The sequence below is a fragment of the Dermacentor silvarum genome, chromosome 11 (assembly GCF_013339745.2).
Source record: "Dermacentor silvarum isolate Dsil-2018 chromosome 11, BIME_Dsil_1.4, whole genome shotgun sequence".
NCBI classification, from domain to species: Eukaryota; Metazoa; Arthropoda; class Arachnida; order Ixodida; family Ixodidae; genus Dermacentor; species Dermacentor silvarum.
Genome location: NC_051164.1, coordinates 104,733,049 through 104,760,831, shown reverse-complemented (window position 1 = coordinate 104,760,831; position 27,783 = coordinate 104,733,049). Strand labels below are relative to the sequence as shown.

At 44.9% G+C, this 27,783-nt stretch overlaps 1 protein-coding gene across 1 annotated transcript in view; it reads left to right on the top strand.

Moving 5' to 3' along the window:
* Nucleotides 1–24,348, top strand: part of LOC119433731 (vitellogenin-2-like) — a 34,184-nt gene extending 9,836 nt beyond the window's left edge. Inside the window, 20 exon segments of the mRNA XM_037700991.2 lie at nucleotides 52–236; nucleotides 930–1,098; nucleotides 1,994–2,164; nucleotides 3,589–3,789; nucleotides 4,743–4,963; nucleotides 6,290–6,311; nucleotides 6,313–6,397; nucleotides 7,300–7,589; nucleotides 9,375–9,495; nucleotides 11,010–11,256; nucleotides 11,920–12,208; nucleotides 13,050–13,262; nucleotides 14,194–14,478; nucleotides 15,470–15,607; nucleotides 16,574–16,801; nucleotides 17,745–18,036; nucleotides 19,105–19,262; nucleotides 20,545–20,799; nucleotides 22,170–22,353; nucleotides 23,785–24,348. Coding sequence (XP_037556919.1) covers nucleotides 52–236; nucleotides 930–1,098; nucleotides 1,994–2,164; nucleotides 3,589–3,789; nucleotides 4,743–4,963; nucleotides 6,290–6,311; nucleotides 6,313–6,397; nucleotides 7,300–7,589; nucleotides 9,375–9,495; nucleotides 11,010–11,256; nucleotides 11,920–12,208; nucleotides 13,050–13,262; nucleotides 14,194–14,478; nucleotides 15,470–15,607; nucleotides 16,574–16,801; nucleotides 17,745–18,036; nucleotides 19,105–19,262; nucleotides 20,545–20,799; nucleotides 22,170–22,353; nucleotides 23,785–24,068 — 4,038 coding nt within the window. The 3' untranslated portion in view covers nucleotides 24,069–24,348.
* The last annotated feature ends 3,435 nt before the right edge of the window (nucleotides 24,349–27,783 follow it).

Below are 27,783 nucleotides of genomic sequence, written 5' to 3'. Positions count from 1 at the left end.
ACTCTAAGCAGGAGGTGCAAATATCAGAGAGTGCTACTTGTGATTTCACAGGTTGGCAGGATCTTCAGGAACTTCGTAGAATGGGACATCAAGGAGGAAGACCTCAAGGAGGCCATCAAGAAGGACAAGCTGCCCATAAAGTTCCTCGAAGTCATCTATTCGTTCGTCCTCCTCGACTACAACCAGATAGACGACTTTTACCACCGCTTCGTTGAGTCTGGCTCCAAGGAACACAAGTGCGTTAATTTACTTTAAAACATTGCTGCTTTTTTTGTAATTATCCGTAAGTGAACAGATAGCAGACGCTCCAGAGGCGTCGTATGCAGCACCCTGCTGGAAACAAAATTATCCTGGTTCTTAAGTATGACAGCCACAAGTACACCTCTGCGAAATTAAGTTAATCAGCGCGGGCTATTCAAATGATGAAAATCGGCTACTTTAGTCACACAAAATATGATTTTTATAAGTTTTCCACAAGTTATTTGATATAATAACTGAGAACTTTAAAAGCGCTTAAGCATGTAATACCTTTAATTTCTTATTCACAAGTCGACAGCGCACACATCGAGGCTGAAACCACGAGATCCTTTCAGCACTCAAGGGAACATTATTGAACATTTATGTCCCCAGTAAGCTTCAAAGCCGATGATCCCCGCGCATCATACATGAGTTTGTATAGGATTACAAATAATTATACGAGATCACTGCATTTTTTTCTGTAAATGGGACGTCACTAGGTGGGCACTTTGCTACACACTCTTGACTGGTCCAGCTTTCCTATTTCGCAACAATACGGTCGTCCTTAGCGGGCGTAATCACTTTCGTCGCATTAACATGTGAACTTCAGTCGGAACTACAGAAAGCTGACATGGACGTATAACCTTTCACTCCCTGTTGGATATTTACATCTCTTCTGTCGGTTTGCGCAGGGAGGCGTTCCTGAGCGTGCTCACGGCTGCCGGCACGAATCCGGCGTTCATGTACGCCAAGCATCTGATTCAGAGCAAGAAGCTCGATGAGGATTCAGCCTCCGAGATGCTCATCAACCTTCCTCAACACATCCGAGAACCCACGGAGATCTTGTTCGATGAATTCTACGTAAGTGGCGCGAGCGCGGGACCCTTCCGTAGCGACATGATTCTCGGCACGCGAGAGAAGTATTTCGCCTGCCATTGAAGTTTCTTAGGCCGATTTGTCGAGCGGATCGTGACGTTTAGCAATGCTTGCTAATAGCCACCAATCGCTCAACGTGGCAAGAATGAACAGGGTGCAGTATACACATTCTACTTCACTTTCCCGTTTGGTCACCTTGGTCTTTTTAATAGGCTTAGTGACAAGTGATACGCTCACGTCACATGACACCTCTGTGGTATATTTACTCCACACAAGTTAAAACGAGACGATTTCATACTGTACTGCTGCTGTTGGCCTAGCTTTGGCAACCCCCAAAGCTAGGCCAACAGCAGCAGTACAGTATGAAATCTCGCTTTGACCAGTCGTACACTCGACAATATTACCAATTTCCTCGAAGCCGATGGTATTGTTCGGGTTGCCAAAGATATATATATATATATATATATATATATATATATATTAGGAAGGATAGAATTACTTTGCTTTTATTTGCCATATTGAAGATAGATTTCTTTCATTCGTTTCAATATTTGCACATTATTGTGCGCCCAAGCTAGCACTGGCTTTCAGCACCTGGTGCGTCAGTGCGAGACTACACTGTTTGAAGATCATTCGTAAAGTAGCCTAAATTTCGAGTCACAGAATCTCATTGTAAAAAATGTATTCATATATTAAATAGCATAACATGACAGCAACCTGAGCTCGCAAAATTGCTAGGGCAGTGTTTGGCTGTACTCACAAAGTACACTGGTGCCTGGAAACGAGCTATTATAGTTCAGGCGTTTTGTCACATGTGCTTGCGTATTTACTTGTTCTTGATTCGTTTGTGACATACGCGGTCTTCCTCAAACCATTGCAGCGTCTTTGCGAGACCAGCTACGTGAGGGAGACATTCAGCCTACGCTCGGCCTGCCTCAAGGCGCTCAGCATCCTGGTGTACGATACCTGCATCATCAACTATCACAACACTTGGAACGACGCCAAGGAGCACGCCATCTGCACGCCAGAACTCGCCACCAAATACTACAACGTAAGGAATCATTTGCTTAGCTAATTTGAAAGCGGACGGCGTATAACTCTGCTAAAGCGATGCAACTGGCTACTGAGACGAACAAGAAGGAAGGGGTATTAGACTTCAGAGCTTGTGAAAAAGAAGAAGAAAAAAAAAACACATGGCAATGTTTAAACGTTAGTCCATTTACTAGTAAAGTTTGATTGAAAGGACGGAAAGAATACGATGATAGTGATTTCTATTCTTCACTATTAGAAGTTAACTCGAATCGAGAGAGAAAACGGCTGATAAGGCACCTATCGTAAAAAGTAATAATAAACTAGCTCTAGATCTATCCCCGTATTTGTTACCCTTAACTAGCCGACCCAGCCGACACCACTAACAAAACGCGCTGACGCTATATTTTGGTCGCACTGACCTGCTGAAGATTCCTTATTTTCTAAGGACCATACATGATTGAAAATGCCCTACTGAAGCAAGTGATCAGAATGTGAATTACCGTTTTCGAGCCTGCATCGGTGTTGTTCTTTTGCTGCTATTTCTTTTTTTTCCTCGCTTTGTTTGCATTTGTATTGCCCGCCCTGCTTTGACCTTGAATCCGGAGTATTGAATAAATAAAAAAATTATAGAGATATTTGGCTTCGCCACAGTCAAAATAAGATTTAGGTAATCGCTATGTAACATTCACATAGCGTAACGCCATGTGCCTTCGTACTGGTCCTTCAAAGCCTCTTAAACAGCTTTTATTCCCGAGTAAAATATACAGCAGCTAAATATAGCTACTGGGTCTAGTGCCAGTCCATACAAGTAATAACAAGCGACAGAAATATTTTAATATTGAAGTAGTTGACTGTATCACAAGGCTCTAGGCACACTTACCCCTTGTAATTGAAATAAACATGTTTTAGTACAAATAGAGAGAAAGAAAGCGAAAGAAAGACAAGGAGGTTAGCCAGTGTAAATACCGGCTCTATACCCATGTTCTACATATCATCCATTTTTACACATCCTGAAGTATTATGAGCGAATTAAACCTTGCTGGGATCTGAATCCCCAGGAATACTGTCGCTTAATTAGGGAGAAGGAAGCTTCGTGGTTTGCAAAGAAGAAAAAGACATCATATTTTAAACTGCAGCAGAGGCACTACCAGGTGTTGTACACGTAAGAACCTAAGCAAATCAGCAAGTCAGTTCACGCAGTGTTCTCGAGAATCTTCATTATTCATTGGCGCTTTCATCGGCACCTATTCTCAAGTAGGCAGTTCCAATAAGGGCAAATAAAAACTAGTCCTGGGATAAACGAGGACGCTAAGATAGCCCTTCGTCCTGTAGTTGACACGAAATAGTTTGTTGAATGACAATAATGATGATGATCGTAATGACAATGAAAACAAGTCGAGTTGAAATCTTCAGCTCTTGACGGGTGATGCCTTCGTCTCGCAGTACCTCGTCCCTGTGTACGACCGAGAAATGAAAATCGCCGAGAGAATCCTGTACATCAAGGTGGCCGGAAACTTTGCCGTCAAGGAGACTCTGCCTTACCTGGCGTACTATGCCCGAGACAAGATAAACAAGTACCCAGCTTACCTGAGAATGATCGCCATCTGGTCCATGAGCAAGTCTGCTTTCCTGTACCCGGAGAAGGTGAGTGACGAATGGGCTGCTTTGCATCCAACGCTGCGCGATAGGATAGCAAAACTTACACAAGAGAAAGACAAAGAAGGAAGCAAAACTAGATGGGTCATTTATTCCACTACATCTATGCGCTTTCTTTCTGCTTTGACAATTTTTTATTCGATATCAAACAGTCAAGCATATACGATTCATAAACACTGATAATCAATTTGAGAATGAACGCGAGGATGTTTTTCTAATCGTCTCTCGAAGACAGTTCAATGAATCGCGCCAGTATTCGTCTTACATTTCTTCTGGAACAGTTTAACGTGAGCTGAGCATTGTGTGCGCTAAACTTCAGCATCTTGGAAGCACTGAATTTCGAACATTTGACAAGGTTGCATCTGTGCGCCATAGCTAACAGTTCTATTGATTGCGCATTGCCTTCCGCCTCTCACGCCTCTTTCCCATCTGACCGTGTAGTGTGTTGACCGTTTTAGGCAGGAGTTTTAAACAAGCCGTGGAGAATCTAACACGGTGAGAACAAGCTCGGGCATTGTAGTGCATGCCTAATTACACATTGCAGTTGATCTGTGCCTTTTATTCATATGCGCCACGTTTTTCACTGCTATATGAGAGCGTTTAATTACGGGCAAGAGACCTTTGCTAGTGTACGTCACGGGCGTCTGTGCTCGTCGCGCCATAGTTGACAGTTTTCGACAACCTGGGGATTCTCTGAATGCGAAGCTTGGTCATCTTTCACTTTCCTTTATCGCATTTCTAATTTTTTGTGCTTCATTTGCCTTCGACAACCCACAGATTTGGTCGTAGTCAAACTCCACGAGCCGTGTGAAACACTGTAGACCACTGCGTATTGCAATTGTTCGCTTTAACGTCTAATAACACTCAACGAAGCAAATATGATGCTGGTTCAGAAGCGACCTCCATATTCTTCAATTTTACAACCGGTCAATTTTGTGCAGGTTCGTGAGATCGTTTTGCCCATCTACCGAAACTGGACCGAGACCCACGAGATCCGGCTGGCCGCCTTCTCTGTTATCATGAGGACCAAGCCCGACCTGTACCTTCTGAAGTCCATTGCCGCCGACTTGATTACGAATGAGCCCAACACGCAGGTCATCACCTACGTCTACACCATGTTCAAAAGCTTCGCAGAGTCAGAGTATCCGTGCCACTTCGACCTGTGAGTTGACACCAGCCTTTAGCATGATTTCTTGCGTTCATTTTTTGTTCATATCTTCCGAGACTTGCCTCCACGATAAATGTGACCGAGGAAAGTTTGACTGGCACTAAAAAGACTATAGCGGCTCGACACTCTTAAGGAACAACAGGGTGTATTGTGAAAGGCTTTCACCTGAATATATACTTTGAACATATTCGCTTGTCAGGTTCCTAATGTTTTCATTGTGATGCCGCTACATTGCTCTAGATTGTAAATCTCGATCTTGAGTGTTAATGCTGAAATAATGTTTTATTGGAAGAAGCGTTGCACTGAAATTAAAGCCCCGCGCGCAGAGAGAAGAAAGATCAAATTTCAACAGATAATTGTGCAAGCACTGTAAGCGCCCATTTGTAAGCAGCGCAAGTAAAGCTTTTGAAAGCTTCCTGCAAAGCACTAGTAACTGCTTGTTAAGAAGAGGCAGTATTTCCGAAATGGAAATATAACAGCCTCTTTGAATTTCCGGAAAAAATTTTTTCCTTTGGTCATGAGATTATGAATGCAGTTAAGAAGGTGCCAAAATATATCTGAAATAATGCCGCTACAGTGACTAAGAGAGGTGCTAGACGTATTTTTACAGATTGTACTTAAAAAGCGTTTATTAGTACCGATGCATAGGTTTGTGCGAGTTTTAAGCGAAACCAACTGCTTTGCATGTAAATTACATTTGCGGGCACGTGCGGTAACATCACGAAATTTAGCAAAAACAACAATAAATCGTTTCAGCCGCGGATTATAGGTCCACCTCCCCGTAGTCACCGCTAGGTATTATCAGCCAAGATGGGGGTGAAATCGGCCATGTAATATCAACTCGCTTTTGTTTTGCTGCCTCATTACCGGTTCTTATGATCATATTCACGAAAACTACAGTTGATGCTTTGCGGACTACGCTTTTGTATTACAGGATTACATAAATTGCATTGCCAGCGTTAACAGCCCAAAATGCTCAATCGGCTTTTGAGGAACGCCGTAGCAGAGGAACTCCGGATTAGTTTGGACCCCCTGGTGTTCTTTTAAAGTGCACGCTAAATCAAAGCGCATGCGCGCTTTATATTATTGCCGCCATTGTTACGCGGATGCCGCGATCTGGTTTCGAACCAACGACATTGTGCTCGGCAGCAGAACGGCTTATCCCCTGAGTCACCGTAACGGGCCTACTGGGTACATACCGATCTGTCACTAACTGAGCACGGTTATTAATGAGTGCAACAGTTACTGGGAGGCGTCTCGTTAGGCTGTCTCTTCAAAATGGAACTATTCATGGGCGCAATTTCGTTTCCCACGTTCCAGGGCCCAGCACCTCCGCTACGTGCATGCCCATTATTGAGGAAAGCGAAGTACTCAAGGATATCAACGAATGGACATACTCGAAGCTCCTCATGGACACCGGCTACGAGCGTGAGTGAAGCAGTACCCTTCATATTAAGCGCTGTCCAATCATGTTTACTCGCAATGCTAAAGGTGCAATTTCGTAGAAATGCAAGAAACCTTATTCCGAGTCAGGAACATCCTTGTTGCGGCCTGTTCGGTGTGACACAACTTGTCGGACACAAACTTAGCCACTTTTCACAGCCAGGCAGACAATTTATTCGGCAAGATCACGATTAAAAGTGTTTCGCATTCAATTTACTTCACTTTATTACTTAGCAAGCAAAAGCCGAATGAGCTTCATGAAATGGTGGAATGACCTGACAATGTTTAGTCACGAAAAATAATCTGAGCACTCTACATGCACGGTGCATCCGTGATATAAGACCTCGCGAGAAGCGAAGCCGCTTTTTATTATCGATAATTTGCCAACAGTCGAGCGTGTTGAAATTAGCCGAATCGATTTCTTAAGAAAATCTCTTTCAGCTTCCTCGAGAGCGCATTTCGCTGTTCATTTGTTGGAGTGATCTATAATACGGACATGCTGAGCCAGCACATAGTTTACAAATGCGGTATTAAAAGTGATCGCATAAACATTGTGATCACATAAAATTGATTGCAGATCATTTGTGTCAAGAGAATAGAGCTTCACGTATACCGTGAGACAAGTGCAGTTATTCCGTGCTTCCCTACTTGTTGATCAATTAAACTGCTTCTGATCCCCAATGTATAATTCTACGCAAATGACTTTTTTTGAACGCACGAACATCAGCGCATGCACCACAATATCTTCGTATCGCTGTGTTTAAACAAACGATAAATATTTTACAGATGGCGTTTTAGTTTTCTTTTGTTGCTTTTAACGTTCAGTATATGTGGGGGTACACACAAAACGCACCTCGCACTTCTTGCGTTTTCGTTTCGTCTTACAGCGGAGTACGACTATGGCGGTTTCTCGATGCTTTCGTACATCATGGCCAACGACAGCTACCTGCCGCGCTCGGTCATGCTCAAGATGAACGACTACAGGAACAACTTCAACTACCACAGCTTCGAGATGACCTTCGACACCTGGGGCCTCGACCACGTCCTGGACAAGGTGTACGGACCCCGGGTCACCGGCGACGTTCACCCAGAGCGCAGCCTGTGGAACTTTTTTGGGCGCAAGAGGCCCACTCGCGACATCTCAGTCAACAAGGAGGTCAAGGAGATTGACCAAAACGTGAGCGAACTGTCGTTATGCCTTTGGCTTTGCTGCGTAAGCACACCTAATGAAACTTTTCGCAAAACGTCATCATAGAATGTCGACCCGACGCTTTAGGGGGCCTCTTTCCTGCAGACATCATCACAATATCATAAAAATCAACTTCCTCATTAGAGAAACTCAACCCACAGTAGGCCAAAGACAGCGTTTCTTGTTTGCCTATCTCCTACTCCTACCACGTCAATTTCGCACTTGCGAATGTCATAGCCTAATCATACTTAAACTATGACGGATGTGTCTACCAGCTCCAGTTGAATCGTTCACACTGTTAATCCTCTAGAACGATAGGACAGTCTACGGCAAATAGAATGGCCTTCCGACTCCTTTCAGCCGTGCACGCTTCATTTCGTAGTCTGTTGATTCCTATCGATTGTTTTGGAAGTTACCGTATGAGAAGTTACCAAACCAATTCATTCCGACGGTAACGGCACTCGCAAGATTCAAACTTCATAATGGTAAGATCTTGAAACGCACCTGGAAACACGCAATGAAGAGAAAGGAAGAAGTCCAACTAGCCCGGGGCGCCATCTTGTTGATTCACACTTGGCACAAAACGTCGATGCCGGACTCTACCGTCCAAGCTGAAGTCCCTGCATTGGTCTTCCGCCCACCAGTTTGCTGCCGGATGCGCGTTGATGCAGGGGCTTTAGCCCAAGCAAGAGCGAGCGAAGAGACTTATGGCATGCCATCTGTTGGCAGCAAGGTTAAACGTAGAACGCAATTTTGCATTTCTTGTCTGGCGGCAGTAGAGAGGGCAGCAGGGCTGAAGGAACCTTCCCCTCTTGTGAGGAAGCGATAAATTGATCTAGCTATATTTATTTTATTCAGCTTAGAGGGAGAACGTAAGGGGTGTTTGCAGGGTATGCGTCGCAGTAACATTATACCGTGCTGGCTTTGCAAAAATCTTGTATAGCGTTTTGTGTGTACCCTCACATCCCTAGTGTAAGAAAAATATCGCTTAGATTACTGTTAAGGAAGAGTTTTGATTATGGAATAAACATTTGATTTGAATTATTATTAACTTCAATGCAAGGGTCTCTGAGGGGTTATGTGTTAACGTCATGCTCGACACGTATTGGAAGCATGCATGACTTAAACAATCACTTACATTGTTACTGTTCCCGTGGTTGAAACAGTGGCTATGCCCATTATAAGACTGCATTATCGTTAGCTGCGTGATTGCGTTATTGTTGGTTGATTAACGGTTAGCACGCGAGTACCAGCGTGTTTTTAGCACAAAAGGGAAATATTTCCACGCGTTAACTTTAATTCGAGAGACTTACTGAGTTAAGCAAGGTACTACGCAATGCAAACATGGATGAGAAGAGCACAAAGACTGGCGCAGTCCTCGTGCTCTTCTCGTCTATGTTTGTATTGATTAGCACCTTTCTTAACGATGTACGACCGACTCGCCCAACAACATGCGCTATAGACCTACTGAGATTTGTTTATATTTTTATAGGAAGACCGCAAATCCGCCAATCTCCACACCTTGGTGGTGTGTTTGCATTCGTACTGAACTTTTATTTCACGGTGACATTTGGCACCCTGGCTTAGTTTCAAGCTAGGCTAAATAATTTGCAGTAATCTCGCTGTTACATCGTCTCTATTACGAGTTATGTATTCTATTCAAGAGTCGGCCATGTTTTACGTAAGCGTGCGCTTCCGGCGGATACTTGCTCGGCGCAAAGTGTACTAATTCCATGTCATCACGGTTGTTGTCGTTATTTTTTCCGTTGGCAGCTCCACATTAAGACACGTGACTACGAAGAAGCATTCGTGAACTTCAGGATGACAGCCTTCAACAATGAAATTATGCACTTCAACTTCAACGAGACCACATTGGCTCCACTCTTCACTGAAGGTGAGGCGCGAATGTTACTGCACTCTATACCGGAGATCCGCTAGGTTAAATAAAACGCCAAACTGGCGCGAAGTGATCGTGCCGCCAAGTCTCCCGCTGCTTCACTCACTCGGAACGTGGATACTCTTAATTAACACAGTATAAATACATTGTGCTCATGTAGTGTACGCATTAAGGTATCTTCGTTAGTCTGTGCTAGCTCGATCTGTTCACTCGCAAACTATATGCTGGTAGCTTTCACACTTCTAGAAAAATTTTGATGCCATGTGTGGGACACAAACAGCTTGACCACTGCATCCGCAACGGCCACATGTACATTACACGCTGACCAAAAGGGCTTCACCTTTGAACGAGTAATTTATGAGCGATTGTCAGAGAGTCTCACACGTATAACAAAACGTAAGTGTAAAGTGCGTACAGTAAAGGCTGGACGGGCGAGGAGCTAGCAGTGGATTTGTAGAGTATGCAGATAATCTAAATGAGTGGTGTTGAACAATCGTATATTTAATCAGTACAACAGTTCAGCTTGGTCCTTCAATATATATGCGCAACAAGCTTTTTTTAGACCTTTTGAAGCCCTGTGATGGGAACGCATGACCTCGCTCGTTAAAAGCGCTTTCGCGCAGCATGATGATAAAAAGCTTGTGTAACGTACGCACGCAACCGGAAAGGTTGAAGAGAGAGGTCACAGTCTGCACTCTAATTTTTTAGGACACACTGTTTCATTACCAGAACAGCTGTTGTATGCTTATGGAGCTTTTGCGGGGCGAGGGTTCTCGTCTTTCAGCACATCAAACGCTCACTATTGAAATGGGCATTTAAACTCCAATAAAAAAGCATGCAGTGGACATAAATATAGGGTGCTGATGATGATAATAATGATGATGATAGTGACAAAAGCATGTGATACTAAGGCTCCCTAATGCAACGTTCACTCGAAGGCATCTTCTCGTCTTACTGGTGGCTACTATAGGTACCGTCCGTGTGTCGTACATTTGTTTCCCAAAGCAGAACTACAGGTTTCAATTGATCATCGTGGTATACTCCCTTCCAAAAAGTTCAAATATATACTTTATTTCCGCTCTCCATATTTCTCCTTTACAAGACACATGAAGTAACAGTTTTTTTTTTTTTGGCATGAACAGCTACATACATTCAATTTATGTAATTAGGCGCACCACAGATAGCGTACTCATTATATTACTATGCATGTTTTCGCTTTACACTTGACACACTGTAGTAGCTATAGCCTACTCCCCTAAAATGATGACCACCTTGCACTCGATTTTATGGTGCAATGCAATCATACCAACCCTGCCCGAAGGCTCGTATTGAGCTCTGTTCGCAAATTCCGCTTACTGAGAACTTTCGATTATGCTCAAGGTAGAGGTGAGTGAAGCAGAATTGAGGTTAACCTTGATGAAATGAACATCAAGGTATGAATCGGAATATGAAATATGAGCAGCGACGGCCTCGCTTTCGCTTCGTGTTCAACTCTCGCCTGAACTGCCCAGGAGTCGACCCGTTCTCGTGGATCCAGAACCTCGTTGGTGAGGTGAAGGACTTCAAGGCGCAGAAATACCTAATCAGCGAAGACATGTCGCTATTCCTACCGACCGAGCTTGGTCTGCCTTTCTACCTGGAGCAGAAGCAACCCGTCTTCATGAACTACAAGAACAAGGACTTCAAGTTCGACGTCAAGGTTGCCTCAGACGGCAAATACATCGAGGAGATCGGCGTTAAGATGCGCGGACACTTTTTGTAAGTAGGCCAGTCCTGCTGTTCACGTTGTGTTTTCGTGTGAAAATAAGTTTTTAGCTCTATATTATAAAGCTCTTCTTTCGATAATATAAACCGCGGGACGGAAATATGACCATCAGTATGAAGGAAGTACGATATTAATAGTCGCTATAAAAACGATCTGTTTAAGCGCTTTAAATAAGTTATTGCTCGTAAAAATGCGTATACGTGTTACCGTCTTCGCTAAAAGTAAAATAGGGTTTGCGAAATTAAGATTGTGATTTCATGCTTCTCCGTGTAACTCGTTACCAAATGGCGCTACATGATGCAAAGATAGTTGCAAGATGTCAACCACTGTGCACTCAGTGGAAAGACCTAACGGACAACTAATTCTGCGAAGGACATATCTGCTCATTTGTGCGCACTTTTTCGAAAGGTTAATTTGATAATGCTGCCAATTACTAAAGAGAGTCTAAAGTGTTTAAGCCACTGTGCCAGTCAGAACTGTCAGGCGTTCTTGTTAGAGTTCTGTAAAATACCTGAAGCTATGAAGCTCTAAAGGCAGTTTCAGGCTTTTCAAGGGCTAAACTTCCTACAAAAGTCCCTGTAGGCGATGTAGCGACAACTCCGATGACTCGCAGTGGCTCTGAAGTATTTGACAGCGACTGCCTTTTTCCATTGCAGGTACGATACGCACATGATCGAAACTGCGAGCATCCTGCTTCCTTTCGAGAAGGTTAGCGTGGGAGTGGGCTATGACAGCCGTAGCGCTATCTCGGTCCCGTTCAACTTCGACGCCGGACTGAGCTTCATCGACCACAAGTTCAAGATCCTCGCGCGTCCACAGACACCGCACGAAGTGTTCCACTACGAGTTCAAACCTTTCAGCTTCGTCGAGAGCTTCGAGAATTCCCTGCCCGTCATTCACGAGGATACGAAGGTCGACATTTTCATGCCCGAGGATCTTCACAAGGTGAGTCCATTTACAGCGTTGTGTCTAGCGTGCCTAGACGTGGACGAACGTAGCCTGGTGGCATTACTCGCAAACCATCGCTCAACGCTTAGCCTAAATCGAGTGGCATCGAAGGCACTTGGTCACGATAGGAGTGAACAGCCTTTAAGAGGAGTCAGATATAAACCTAATGGCCTAATAAACACGGACAGTCGAATATAATCATGCGACTTAGGTAATTAGCCGGAGTTATGTGCGATAGCTTAAGATTCCTTGGCTCATGTTATCGGTTAACCTTTTCTCGCAGGTTCAAGGGGTAAAAATATATTTTGTTTCTCAAAAGTAGCCATTGTATTAGCACGTTCCTCTTGACTAAACAAACTGACAAAATAAAAAAGAGCGGAGTGCAGGAATTTGGGCTTCGAGTGCACATCCAAGTTTTCGGGAAAAACAACGAATAAAAATCAATGAAGGTTATAGACCATTTAATAGACCATTAAATTATTCACCCTCTAGAAGTAGCTTTGAGTGCTGATGACGACGTTGGTTACGACATGAGATAGTTTCTACAACAGTCTGTCCTCATTTAGTCGTGCTTATAATGGAATGTTCGCGAACATAGGTCTAGTGTTATATAAAGAGATATTTCCCGCAAATCGGTCCGAAATATTTCCTAATTACTTAAAGGAACAAGCAACTTAATTTAGCATATCCACAGTAGCGTTCATCTTATAAATATTCCTTTTACATACTGAGCGATACTTATAAACGTACTCTTTCCTTCTGCTACACATGTATGAAAGTAGCTTGCTCTAGTAATGCAGAATGAAATAGACATTTTCTTTTCGACTTCAATGCGCAGTTTGAGAAAGAATACTTCCACGACATGCTCGGCGTTGGTCTGAAAGTGGACGGCCACTACCTCGAGACCTATGACTTCTGGGGATCATGGATGGACTTTTGGTACTTTGGTGACCTCCGTCAAAAGTACTACTACATCACTGAGAACCCTATGTGGCACCCAAGGAAGATCGACGTGATCCTTACCCCAGCCAACCGTGACATCACAAACGAAGTAAGCACCCATTTCCGATAGATTAGTAAAGCGAAATACATTTTAAGTGCGGATATTACACCCAAGTGACAACCTAGTTTAGTTAGCACCTGTTGAAGATAGACCTGATAAAAGAATAGGCCCCTTCTACTAGAATGATTGCTAGTGGATATGAATGGAAAACTCAGCGCTCTGTCGGATAAAGAAGGTGATGCCTATTTATTTAACACAATTATTATTGTGAGGCAATCATCAGCTACTTCATGGTTTCTGGCGAGTTCCACAAACCACTAAATAGGTGAAATATGATAGGGTCTCTGCGGCATCAACGTAAAACACTGTGTTTTTCTTTGAAAAACAGAAAAAGACCCAGTTGAAACAATATAAAGCCATCGTCTTTAGAGCAGCGTAATTTTCTTGAAATGCGAACACACTTCCCGTCCGCAGATATAGAAGAAAGTGACTATATATTACGGTTTACCTACACTACGGTTAGAACTTATCTGAGCAACACCAAAAAGGGCGAGCCGAGCGTGCATTCTTAATCTGCATGCTTCAGTGTCGTACAACGAGAATACAACACAGACGACGTGCATGGGTTCAATGCGTTACTAGGCGCATTCATGCACCCTTTCTCTAACCGTAGTGTAGAAGGTTGCAACTGCTGGTCGAAACAAATAGGGAGCTATTGGATACCCCTAGAAAAAGCTCTAAGTACTGCAAGTAGTACCACAGAAGCTAAGAAACTTGCTCCTCTATGAACACGCTATGGCACTGCGATGCCCGCAATCAATATTTAATAGCACCAACAACCGCGTATGGCTAGAGAACGGAAAACCTGCATTTGGATGGCTCTTCTGACCATTTTGTGAAACCTTAAGGCCATACTTCCATTTTTTTATTTCTTGACATTACGTGTTCTGACACCGAGGCACTGACTTGTCCTACGCAGATCGAGCTGAAGTTCGGCTGGAAGTTCTTGACCCCCGAGACTCGCGGAAACCAGATATTCACTTCCAAGTATGCCTCAGAAATCGGAGACCCGGCCTTCTCGGTGCGCGACGAAGCCCGCTCCTACACGACCATCATCGACGGCGAACTGGTGCTGAGGGGACAGCGGGAGCGCAAGATTGTGTCCGAGCTGGTGTACACCAGAACCAGGGACCTGCTGTTGCACAACATCAACTTCATCTACGACCGTACGCCGTTCGCCGTCGGCGAGACAGATCCAGTCAAGGTACGCTGGGCGGGTTACTGCGAGTGTAAGTTTGCTGGTTGTGTCAAAAGAATTCCTTGAACAATCATGGACATAGCAAGAATTCCGAACGAACGAATTCTACAACATCAATTCGCTATATTTGCGGGCTACATGGTTCGTGGGTAATAATGTACTTTATTTGCTCGATGCCTGTTTTCGACTGCAACAAGAGCAAATGACAACGTCGATTGTAGCAAGGGCGAGTCGAGCGTGCATTCTTAATCTGCATACTTCGGTGTCGTACAACGAGAATACAAAACAGACCACGTGCATGGGTTCAATGCATTACTAGGCAGCATTCGGGCACCCTTTCTCAAGCTAGCCGCCCTAGAGAAGCTTATAAGGAGCCTGTTTAAAATATGCACTTGTCTGAGTAATCACTAAACCGAAACGTCACCACAGAAATATGTAAAAGTGGGACCAGCTTCATTGGTGAAGTTAGAGTCAAAGCTCATTTTCAAAGTCTGAGGTTTTGTAGGGCGATCAGTCATGCTAGAGAGCTCGATCAAAAAGGACAATTGTTTCACGTACAGTCACTTTTGACAACAATGGTGAGAAATTCTTTCTAAGTGAACAAAAATAACACGAATAAATTATTCGGGAGTCCTCCACGTGGAAGGATATCCATGGAAAGAAATGTTATTTAGCATAAAGCTACGAAGGCTCCATTGGTGGCTTTATACGTTTCCTTAGCATCAAGCTATTAAAGTTTACTTTGTATCTTGATATCGCTACTTTAGGGAAGATGACAACACTCTCATATGCGATGCCTTGACTAAAAAAAAAAAAAACTTTAAAGATGTGTCACTGAATGTCACCAGGACCTCTTGAACGAAGTGATTCAGAGATAGATAACTATATAGATAACTTTTGCTGGAAGCGGTGGCAACAAATGGCGGTAACAGTGAGAGGTTAAATGCACGCCTTTAGCATTTTTTCTAACTTCTGCTTCGCTTTTGGTCTTGCTCAGATTTGCTTCCACGGCAGCATGAAGTTCCCGCCAACCGACTACGCCAAGATAGGCACAATCGATCTCATCTCCGACAGCCACGCAGTCAGTACAAACTTTAACCTCAACTTCGGCAAGGACTGCAAATCTGACCAGAAGGTGAGTCCACTGCTCGCAGCGACGAAAGCATGCAAAGTGCCGCTGATTTCGAACTTAAGAGGAGAGAAAGAAAGAGTGGGAAAGAGAAGAAGGTTGTCTAGTGTAAAAACCGCCTGGCTAACCTGTGTTGCGAGAAAGGAGAGAAGAAAAGTGAAGGTCGATCGATCGATCAATCAATCAATAATCAATCAATCAATCAGTATTATTTAACCGAACGTTCACATGATAGAATGATCTTCGAATTAGATGAGAGAATGAGGAATGAAAGAAAAAAAGTATTCATATAAATGCGTTGCAGCGGGATACAACTTTGAGACTCAACCACACAATACACATTTCCTGAAGAACAGCGACGCTTTTCAGGCCTTCCGTGTTGACGACGGTCTGGAACAGTGCTCGCTGATTGTGTACCACGTCAACAGGCGATAGTCCAGGCAATCAAACGCAGTCAAGTGCTCTCTGCACATTGTAGCAAGGGCAGTCACCCAGGAGACGCTTAGGCGTCTCCTGGGTGACTGCCCTCGCTAAAATGTGCAGGGTCTCCGTAGTCGCGGGCAAGAAAAAATTAAGCCATAATTTAAGTAGAAGCTCTACTGCGACGACGTCACCTATGCCTCCATTTAGATTTTCTCACGTTGTGAGGTAAATACTCTGCTATATTTCATTATTCATTCTAGCTTCAACACCCAAATTACCTTTCACAGCTGGTTAGGTCTTGTGCGTGGAGAGATTTTCTAATTTTCAGCCTAAATCATCCATTTTCTGAAGAAGAAAAGTGTGAACTAATTCAACTCCAGAGAAGTACATTGAGTGCAACGTAGTCTGATCGCATGTCATAAACAGCATTAAAACTAAATAGGTGTATTAGGCTGCAAGGCATGTGCGTCGGTCATGAATTTCTGTTTCACGACGTTGCAACACCATAGTGGCTACACGCCAACGTTGTACGCGGTTCCGCGTTCACAGATCACAATGCGAACCATCTGGGAGCACACGGAGGAACAGAAGCACCTGCTGGCGACCCGTGACCACGAGGAGCCTGTCGCCAAGTTCCTGAAGAACCCGTACAGCGCTCTCTGGAAGGAGTGCTCGTACGACAAGGCCAATGGCGTCCACTGGAGCAAGGCTTGCGACGAGTTGCTGTTCGACGCCAGCACACTCAAGAAATTCACTGCCGACATCGAGTATGAACACGTGAGTGCTGTTATCGTTCCTCGATTCTTACTGCCGCAGCTTCATCCGAGATCAAGTGTCTATGCCCTCGACTTGTGAAGCAGGCAGCTGCACTTCCGTTCTTAGGGTGTCTGATTAGGAGGCACGCAGTAGTAAGGAACTGTGGATTAATTTTGACCATCTGCTGTCCTTTAACGTACGCCCAGTGTATGATACGCGACTGTTGCATTACGTCTGTATCCGATTGCGGCCGCTGCCGCCGAGGTCGAACTCACGATCTCGAGCTCAGCAGCGCGAAGCCAAAGCCGCGGATCTAGGATGGCGGGTTAACAAAGCAAAAGAAGAGCAAAAAAGTGATGAAGAAAAAAAGATAAACATCTAGAACAGTGATTTTCTGAGTTGTCTCAATCGAGAATGTCAAACCGGCGCAAGTTTGATGAAGACAGCCTGACTAAGGGAAGCCGTGACTTCAGGACGGATTTCGACCCACAATTTCCCTTTAAAGGTATTCCGTTGAAGTGAAGCGCCTTCACTTTCGTTTCTTACCTTCGCTGTGGCAATTGTTCGTGAGCTTATCTCGTGGATCACAGAACAATCTGGGACAACGCGGGTATTGTAGCCACCAAGACGAACCTGACATTGAGGCTCAATCTTGAAACTTAATCGGTTCAACCCGCAAGTAACACAATGAACGGATAATTTAGCACCCTCAACCACGTGTATACTCCCGAAGCTTACGTCGTTCGCTCAAAACCAGTTAAGAGTATTCGGGGTAGGCGGCTCCCCATTGTGAACGAGGGATTCACACGGATCTCGAAACGTAATTTAGCATTAACTATACGGTCAGTGACCTGCTTCTTTCCTAGCAATCATCTAAGTTCTTTAAGCCATATTTTGTGTAGCGCCAACCAATTTCAATACCTTTTCCGTCCGTTCGCTTCTTCACACTCTCCTGTGTGCGCAGCTCTCCAGGGACTTCGTCAGATACATGCACGAGCTGAGGCGCCACGTGCGTTACAGCTACTTCCCGTGGCTGTACCAGCTGGAGGACTTCGACGTGACCAATCCCGAGGGCAAGATGAAACTCATCGGCAACGTCAGCGCTTTCCACGACATCTGGGACCTGCACATCACCATGCCCCACGAGATCATCAAGTACAAGCAGGCGCCGCTGCCATCCTGGTTCATCACACCCCGCTTCTACTCGCTCTTCGAGTACTCAAACCTCGAGCAGTACTCATCTCTCTACAGGCACAGTGAGCTACCTTTCTTCTTTCGCTTTCAATAAGGTTATTGATTCCTGTCGGGGTAAGCACATTGAATGATGATTAATTGTTCCTATTCATGCTTTGGCTCAAGAAAAAAAAAGAACATCGGTGGTATAGGTCATTGGGAACCTAAGAAACCAAAATATGCTCGGTCTGGGCGTAGACGGTAGACTAGATTGGAACGTGCAAATCCAGCACGTACCTCAAGAAAGAGCAAATTGCAGTCCATAAACCTGATTTTTTTCAAATTCTTCTTGCTCGAGCGTCACCGATCGGCCGGAGGGCCGTACGAATTACAAGAACGAAAGATCGAAAAATGTAATGGGTGTTTGAAAAATACGGCCCCGGATGGTTTAGCTGACAATTAATATCCGTTGTTGGTTAAAGTCCCCTCGATGCTTGATATTCCGGAATGGTTCGCTTGGGAATGGCTGCTAGGGTGTGCTATGGATAGGTTGCAGGACAGTGCCTAAAACATGCTGTGGGCTGTCGGCCAGCATCCAAAGCAGGTACAGAGCGACTCGTGGAAATTAGTGAGATTCCCTACTCGTCTTTACTCGCGGGCTGGTAGCGGTTTCTGTGAATAGTGAAGCCTTGGCAAAGCAAAATAATGTTTCGATGTCAACATGAAAGTGAGGAAAACGAGAGATCCGAATCTGTTCCGGACGAGGCATCTTAACAATGACAATAAAGGTGTCAAAGTGGGCGGGAAGTGCAGCAATTATTCCGCTGTGGCGCTTAACAAGTATTGATGACTAAATTAATTAATTATAATGATCTGTAATTCTGAACAAATTCATTATTAGTTGGCACGTAGTGAGCTTGTCAATGAAAGAGCGCTCATTAAGTTGCTATTGATGGCAATGAGAACGGATTAACAGTATATCACCGTTAAAAATTAGCTTATTCTTTCAAAGAGTATCTGAGTCATCTGTAACACGATGTCGATAATCAATGAAGACTGCAATAAACCAACAATGTATGTCAAAGCTACATAGATTTGTGTGTACAATAGGAACGTGGCGATAAGATATTTCTGCTTTCTTTATTTGCCAGGATACTGTGATGTGCAAGGAACGATGATAAAGACATTCGACGAAGTCATGTATGAGCTGCCTGACACCGACTGCTACAAGGTGCTGGCCAAGGACTGTTCAGAAAACCAGCATTTCCTTGTCCTGGGAGCCAAGACTAAGAACGCTAACTACCCGAAGGTGCGTGGTAAATCTTAGTTACTTCACAGCAGCAGTCGCCTAAAAATGCTTCTTGGGATACGTCTTTAAAGAAACCTTCGGTTGCTGATTGAATCAAATGACAGAGAGAAGTGTGCAGCTAACTTTCTTTTGCGTTCTTACTTTGAAATGACCAATTGCCCGACGGTGCTGCAAAAGCTCGAAGGACCATGAAGAGAGACGGCGCACCAGACATCTGCGCAGTGATCTGTGTCTCAAACAGATAAGGCATAAGACCGAATGTTAAATGTTGAGCAAGTTATGCATGTTTACATGCATGTGCTTAGTTTCCCCATACTGCCATTTCAAGCACTATATATGATGCCTTGTTGTCTAGTACCGTTTGTGACAGCCTGGTGAACCACAATCTCTGAATAATACAATATATTGGAGTTCTAAAAGGTCTTCGTTCTCACCAGCCATTAAATTGACGGCACACAGTAACACTTTTGCAGAAGCAATATGAAAAGCAGCAGAGATTTCGCAGAATTCCCTGATCAACCTTGGCAGTTAGCCAAGAAGTTTTAATTCAATTTAATACGAAACTAGACTGCGCTCCATCGATGGGGCCATAAACTAAGAAACCATACTTATAACAAAAGCGGCTAAAGCCTCATGTTCCTCTTCAGAATACGGCCGCCGTAGCTCGGGAGTCGAACGTGCAACCTTTTAGAGCGATAGCTCCATTACTCCAGGTATAAACCCAGAAAACGCCTGATTCCGTAAATCCGACCTTCAAGCTCAGCCAAACTGGGACTTAGCCCGCCACTACCGGCAGCTGCTGCGTACGCCGCGTGGGAGCCCATATCGTAAAAAGCGATCTGCGATGTGGACAAAGTGCGCCGAGTGCTGGTAGCTTCGTATGCGCTGTGCTTTCGACGCTCAGTTGGCGTTGAAGCGAGACGCAGCATGAAGGCCAATTCTCTCGTTGCTGCTGCCGCGCCGAGCAGCGTCTGTGTGATGTCTTGCGATGCAGTTGTAGATGCGGTAGTTGCTGATGCTGCCGAGCAGTGTCTATGTCCTTTCCCAAAGCAACCAAAACCATGCTATCGCTCGACAAACTTGATTTAACCGCGTTCAACCACAGGCAATTTTTTTTTCTCAGCAGCTTTACGCCATGGCCACTGTGGTATACCTAAGACGGGTTACTAGGATGTCAGAGCGCGCACATGGAGCGGGAGCGGCTTCTTATGAGCAGCCTATCGCAACGTTGTCGTCACAAACTACAACGGAGTACGAATTAACAACCTGCGGTTCCTTGCAGGCCATGCGCATGTTCCTGCACACCTTCAAGATCGAAGTGCTGCCAGTGTCGGAAGACAGCGTGCCCATCGCGCGAGTGAACGGCAAGAAGGTCCCGGTGACGCCGGACGAGCCTTTCCGCCAGTTCATCAACACCGGAGTGCGCGACATCGAGCTGTTCCGCATCGAGAGTTACGGACCGCAGCCCGTCTACAAGATCATATCGGAGAGCTTCGGTGTTCGCGTTTCTCACGATGGCAGAGGTATCTTTGTCCAGGTACGGTATACTAATTTGCACGCATCATCCATATCCTCGGAAATTTCCTTAAATATCGCATTTGCAAGGCCATATACAATGTACTAAGTTGTACGCAGAAGTAAAGATGCCATAGCGGACACAAAGGTTGCTTAGTTTTGGCCCCCGGGAAGAAAAGGAATGAAAAATAAATGTGGGAGTGAGCCCGCACCACCATAAGGTATAACAGGCAAAAGAGCCAATGTAAATATAAAAGAAGAGGGGTTATCGTCGTCAATAACCCAAATAAAGTTTAGTGAAACAAGTCAATAGAAGAAAAAAAATTGTTCGGAACGTAAGCCTACTGCTGGAAACGATTTAGAAAAGAATCGAAGAGCAGGGAAATGGAAAGGGCAGCTAGTGCAGGGGCGTGCGCCAGTGCGTTTCTTCATCAAATGCAGCATGCATAACATCTAGAGCATTTGACTTGCATTGGGTGTTTGTTAGATCAGTGAAAACATCTTTACCAGCTGGAACTACAAACAGAGAAGGCATTGTTTCACCAGGTAATTTACTGTTAATTCCAGACCAAGTATTGCCGAATTTGGTCTAGTCCGCATTGGCGCTTCAACGCCTTCAGAAATACTAGGTCTACATCAGACTCATGTGCTCGTTGAGTAAGTTTTTCTCGGCAGGGTTAACAGTTCCGGAGCCGTCTTCTGTGATTGCACAGCAAACTTTGGTCCCAGGGTCAGAGCATAGTTACTATCGGAGCCTCAAATTTGTTTTGGTAAAGTTGAGACTGTTGCCGCGAAACGCTGCATGGCACAAAGGGTACGAGAAAAAAGGAACACCTACAAAAGTGTTGGACTGACAAGTGAAAAATTTTCGTTATATTTTTAGCCATTAGTTCAGTGCTTGCGTCATCGCTTTTTTCTTCATCCCATTGTGTCACGCCGCCTTGGGTCGCAAAGTAATACCCACTCGCGCAGCATGCGATCCTTGAGCGTTACACCAAGTTGGAGCGTTTTCTTTTTCCTTTTTATTTTTACAAATTTTCCTTCAGGGGGGAGGTTTGCTATCTAGCTCTCACTGACACTTTGCATAACAACGGTTGGATTATAGGTAAAACACCTCGACAATCAATGGCGGATAATTCATAGTCACACCCACTGTAAAAATTCTCGCAGTTTAGTAAACGATTCACTCGGGCCTGAAGTCTGATATTCATATTGATGTTCCACCTGTACCCGCGAAACCTATAGTCACGCTGTTGTCTCTTCCTAACAAATGTAGAACGTTTAAACAAGATCGGGAATACGAAAGCAGTTTGGCAAACGCTGCAGAAAGTGGTATTCTTTCTTGAACAACATTTCAACACAAACAGCATCGCTATGCCGTTTTGTTTTCAGCTTGCGCCGTTCTACCGTGGCAAGGTATGCGGTCTCTGCGGCGACTACAACTTCAACAAGTTCCGCGAGTTCACAGGCCCAGACAAGTGCATCCACCCCAACTCCACCACGTTCGGCAACAGCTACGTGATCCCTTCTGACAACTGCAAGGCACCCGCGTACCGAAACCCGTGTGCGTACAATGGTAAGCAAAGATCACGTGACCTTGTCTAATTTCTCGAATTTCTCATCATAAGCGTAAGCTTTCGTGTAGCCGCGACTGGAGTGAACAATAATTCAAGCTATAGGCTTTTGATGTTCAATTTGAGTGAGAATAGGTGCGCACTTATCAACACCTTACTCAAGCCGTCGACCCCTTACGAAATGTAGCAGGCATATAAAAGTGATTCCATAAGTCCTTTGTATTATGTCTGCTCCTTTACCGTAATCTTTCTCGGGTAAAGGAAATTTCTTCCCGGAGAATACGGGCTGGGGCGGCCCTTGCACATTCTGTCAATTGGGCTTGGTGTCCAATAACTGAACAGGCACATAGTAAAATTTTACTGTTGCTCAGCGGTTAATGAGCGAGCGGCCTCAAGTACGCTGCTTCAGCTTCTACAGCAGACATTCACGGGGTGTTGTTAGTAACAAGGGCTACTAGAGAAAACATACTAAAAGCTGGCAAGCTCCGTACGAACCAGACAGAGCATTATAGGCGTCGGGTCACGTACGGTAAGTTCGCTAAGCCACTACTGCGATTTTTACTTAGAGGGTCTCCACGCTATTATTTATATATACGTACGCCTATATAATAACAGCGAAATCACACGGAGAGGCCTTCGTCCTGCAGTGGATATAAATATAGACTGATGATGATGATAATGATGATGATACAATAACAGATATATCAATATACTGTCTATCTACTTATATATCAAACATATCTGCACAGAAATTTAACATTAAGTGGTGTAGTAAACACGGTGTTTATGTTCTCGGCTCCCCAGCTTAAACGTGGATGAATGTGTGCTGGCGCCATTTGCAGGAGCGCTGCCGTTCGTGCGCTTCACGTCCGCAGCTTTTATTGTAATAAAAAGTTGTCCGCGGGCTTTTTAAATATAAAGCGCATTATATTAATATTATCACTATTATTATTATGAAATATTATTCTGTTGCAAGACATATACCATTCACTGATATGAATACTAGGGGACGAGCAGGCTGCATGTGCCACCAGAAGGGGCACAACCGCTCGCTTACTCTTCAGGAATGAGAAAACAGAAAGATCGAAATCGAAGATAGGAAGAAGGGATTGAGTAGAATCAAGGATCTGGCGTGCTTAGTGATTTTCGTCGTCTGCGAATAATTTATTTTCTAAACACTGAAAACAGGCAGCCGTCCCGGGCCTGCGTTTGTAAGCGGTGACAATAAATCAATTCATCGTGAAAGAAGATATGAATGCAGACATGGACACAAGAGAAGAGTCTGGTTCTCTTCTCTTGTGTCCGTGTCTGCACGCCTTACCTTCTTTCAGGGTCATTCCATACCAACTACCTCAACTTTACGTGGTTTTAGGAAATTCAATACATCATCTTTTCACTGTCTCCCCCCATTCCGTTTCCTTCCAACAACGCAGCCGGCGAACAGTGCACCGTGATGCGCACCGTGACCCGCGAGCGTGGTGAGGGCAAGGAACGCGAGGTCTGCTTCTCGCTCACTCCGCTGCCCAAGTGCTCGGACTCGTGCGTCGAGACGCGCCTCATGAGCACCGAGATGGGCTTCCACTGCCTGCCGGCCCGGGACGCCACCACCAAGCACCTCCTGCAGCAGGCCTCGGTGCGACCGCTGACCGAATTCCGTCGCAAGCGGCAGTACCTCAAGACCACCGTCTACATCCCGGAGAGCTGCTACCGGCCCTGAGATCCGCGGCTGCGTAGACCCTACTTAGAGCTGATTGCTGGCAATCGTGTAGTTCTCTGCCTTTCTCGTGATTTTAACCGTAAACCTCCTGGCTCTCAAGGAACAGAGGCGCGTGGCCGCTTGTGATCTTTAAACTTCCTGCCCTCGTGTGTTCTTTAGTCGAGCATTCCTATAGCGACAAAGCGCCGCTGTTTTTGCTAAGACCAGCGCCGTTGCTGGGGACACTTCACCTGCGTTAGGAGACGACGATTTAGTGAAATAAAGGAATTGTGATTGCGAACGTCCTTCTTTCTTTTCATTTTTTTTTTCTGGATGCGACGCCCACGTCGTGAGTGCGGCATGTCACTCAGGCCGTTGCGATGACTATTAATATGGTGACAACAAAAGACTTCAGTAGAAGCCTCGCTCAGGAAACTACACTGTATACCTGCATACTCTGCCTCCGCGCTGTAAATGGTAGTTTCCCGAGAGACGCCGATATTAAAGTGTGTGTGTTCCAATTCTGGCCAGCATTGAAGACGGTCCTCTTTAACTCCTGAGAAGACAGCTTCGAGAACAATAAACGAAACGTATTTGGTGGAAGTATCGCGCATCCTGACGTCACCACGCATGAACAAGAAAAAAAAACTTAAAAAAAGCACGCATTACCGCAGTATTTGAATACTGTGCTTGTGCGAACCTATCAAAAGCAGAACGTTGTTTTACCAGGTACGCAAGAAAGCGTGCCTACGTGTTCTTTTGTGCTTGCTGAGCACCTTCCCGTCTAGTCTCTGATTGTTCTGCTCAACCACCATCTTCTTTAGACAGCAAAGTAGCCCACACAGCTTTTAACTTCGATGCTGACGCTCTCGGGTTTGTCGGCTCCATCAGAAGTGGAAGGAGACTTAAGACGACCGCTGATCACTTAGTTGTCTATTTAGCGTCTACGGCTAGCATTAGAACACCGCCATCAAACTTATTTTGTCGCCGTCATGACGTCAAGAAAATGAGGCGACCGTAATTGGTGGGCGTATCTATACGCACGTTCTCATTGAGATAGACGGTGATGTATCTACCAGTATATTCATAGGTGGCGGTAGCCGACTATGTGTACGGCAGCCACACGATTGGGCTCCTTACGCCACCTCTGTTGGATTCCACTCGGGGTTTGTAAGAGTGTTGACTTCATGTCTGAAGCATCTATATGACAATTTTGTGAGGCGTTAGAAGTGTATTTCATATAGAAGCGTGCATGCAGGCGATACAAGTTTATTGTAAATTTTATTTTATTTTCGTTGAAAAGAAAATAAACTTTCACTTTCACAAGATTTGTTGATTCGTCGATTGTGAGGCAGTTACTGACACAGTAAAAACCCTACGCCGTCGTCTACAGACTCCGAACGATGTGTGTAGGACACAGGCTGGACAACTCATAGAATGAAAAACACAAACGCACTGTTGCCAGATTTATTTGAAGTTGAAATGAAGTCTGGGGCTTTACGTGCCAAACCCATGATTTGATTATGAGGCATGTCGCAGTACGGGACTCCCGATAAATTTTGGCCACCAGTCGATCTTTAACCTGCCCCCAATGAACAGGACACGGGCACTTTTGCATTTCGCCCTCATCGAAATGCGGCCGCCGCGGCCGGGATTCGATCCCGCAACCTCGTGCTTAGCAGCGCAGCCGCTAAGTCACCACGGCGGGTGTGTTGGCAGGGTTATAAAGGCAAAGACCAGACATCTCGTGACTGAATCATGAATTCTGTAGAGAGCTGAATGTAGAGAAGTAGAGAACTGGCGCATAGCAGTGCGTGGCCTCTAACGAGCGCAGAGTGAAACGCATTATTATAGTCACGGCCTCCGAGATCTAGTGACGCGCGCCCCAGATCTCGGCGGCCATGTTAATATGTTGCTATGTAAACGGAGGGCAGCCTTCTTCCGTGTCAGTTCCTTTGGTTTCATGCCCTTTTGTTTTCGGTCCCTGTAAGTTTACACTATATTTCAAAGTGCATATGAACAGCCTAGCTGCGCTTATGACTTTTCCTACCATTACACTAAAACCCCGGTGATATGATAAATAGCATGCAACGTTCGGTTTACACGTACTGAATGGCAGTTCAAAGGTAAACGGAAAGGACGATAAACCAGGAGTGATTAGACTTCTCTTTTACGCTGTACAGAAATGGAAATCGTTGGAAGGGTATCTAATCTCCTTTCTCCTGCCATCACGTGTGTGCCCATGCTTCGAGAACTCGGTGGTAACAGACGCAGACCTCACCGCTGTTTACGTAACGAAGATAGGCCACGCAAGGGCAGCCTTGTGTGTCTACGAAGACCCCAGGCCCCCTCTTGAGACGCAGTCACAACAAGGGCAGGTCGGCTATTCCACGGCCTCCCATATCTTATCTCATCGTCAGTCGTGCCACATGTGTTGCCGAGACATTGGACGTGGAAGTTATTGAACTCAGGCGGCCACTACAAGGCCATACCGATTGATGCGGCGCGCATAGTTACCATAGCAATGAAGGCAGACTCACAAGCCAAAAAAAAATACTAGATAATATTCCCTAGATCTGCTTTTGAAGCGAACCAAAACCAAATCACCGTCAAGAGGGATCGGGGTGGGGGCAGCAGTTAAAGGACCTGATGAGAGAATAGGTGAGATTCGGTAGTTAAGCAGGCATAATTTGGGTATGGCTGACGCCGGTCAGAGATAAACGATACCTTAACGATGCCTTTCTCCAGCAGTGGACCTAAACCAACTGATGACGATGATAAACAACAGCGAAAGTACACGGAATTTTCCGAGCTGCATAAGAGAACATGTGCCATTTTCACGGGATTGTGGATAATGTTAATAGCAGCTAATTACATGGGATTGTTACTGCGGTAAGTCAAGACAGAATGGAAATGCATGCGTTCTAATTGAAGACAGAGTCAACGGATTAAGTGTTTCCTAAAGTATGTTGCAGAAGTTCAAAGGCCACTGTTCTCGTAAGTAGCGGGTCAGTTCCTGTGGGTAGTCGACGTACGTTAGTACACACACTCCGGGTGCAGTAGTTATAATAAACTCGCAGCCAATCATAGCCTGCAACCGTGCCTGCTAAGAAGCTTGTGCGTCGCAATGACAAATGCAGTGGCCTTTACACTATTGCGTCAGACTGGGCGGGGCAGTGTGTCTTGAGAACAAAGCCTTAAGAGCATTCAAACTGATAAAAATTTGTTCTAATTTATTAAACATGCTTAACATTTGTGCAGTACATCATGAAAAAAAAGTTGCGGATATGCTGACCCATAACGTAACGTTCTTTTCGTAAGTAATTGCCCTCGAGGCGCTTTAGCCAAATGCAACCACATGTCGACTTGAAAAAGACAAGTCCACTTGTCGAAACGTTGGCTCCTGCTCTTACCTTGTTCTCATGTTGCTCATCCTAGTCATTCACGTAGCGATCGTATTGCTTTGGAAGAAATACTTGACACAGAGAAACATAGAAGCTCGACGTTAGGAAATCAATCTTATAGCAACATTAGGTTGTTACGTGCTTTTTTGCAAAGGTGCAAACGTTGTAGCAAGCTGCGATTATGCCTCCTGGGGCATATCTTTCCAGCTTTCTGGTCAAGAGGTTCGGGTAACTGTCTTGAAATAATTTGTGGTCGTCTTCTATATTCTAATGGAACACTAGGAATTTTCAAACATCCAATCTTACGTACAATGTACTGAACTTACCATTCT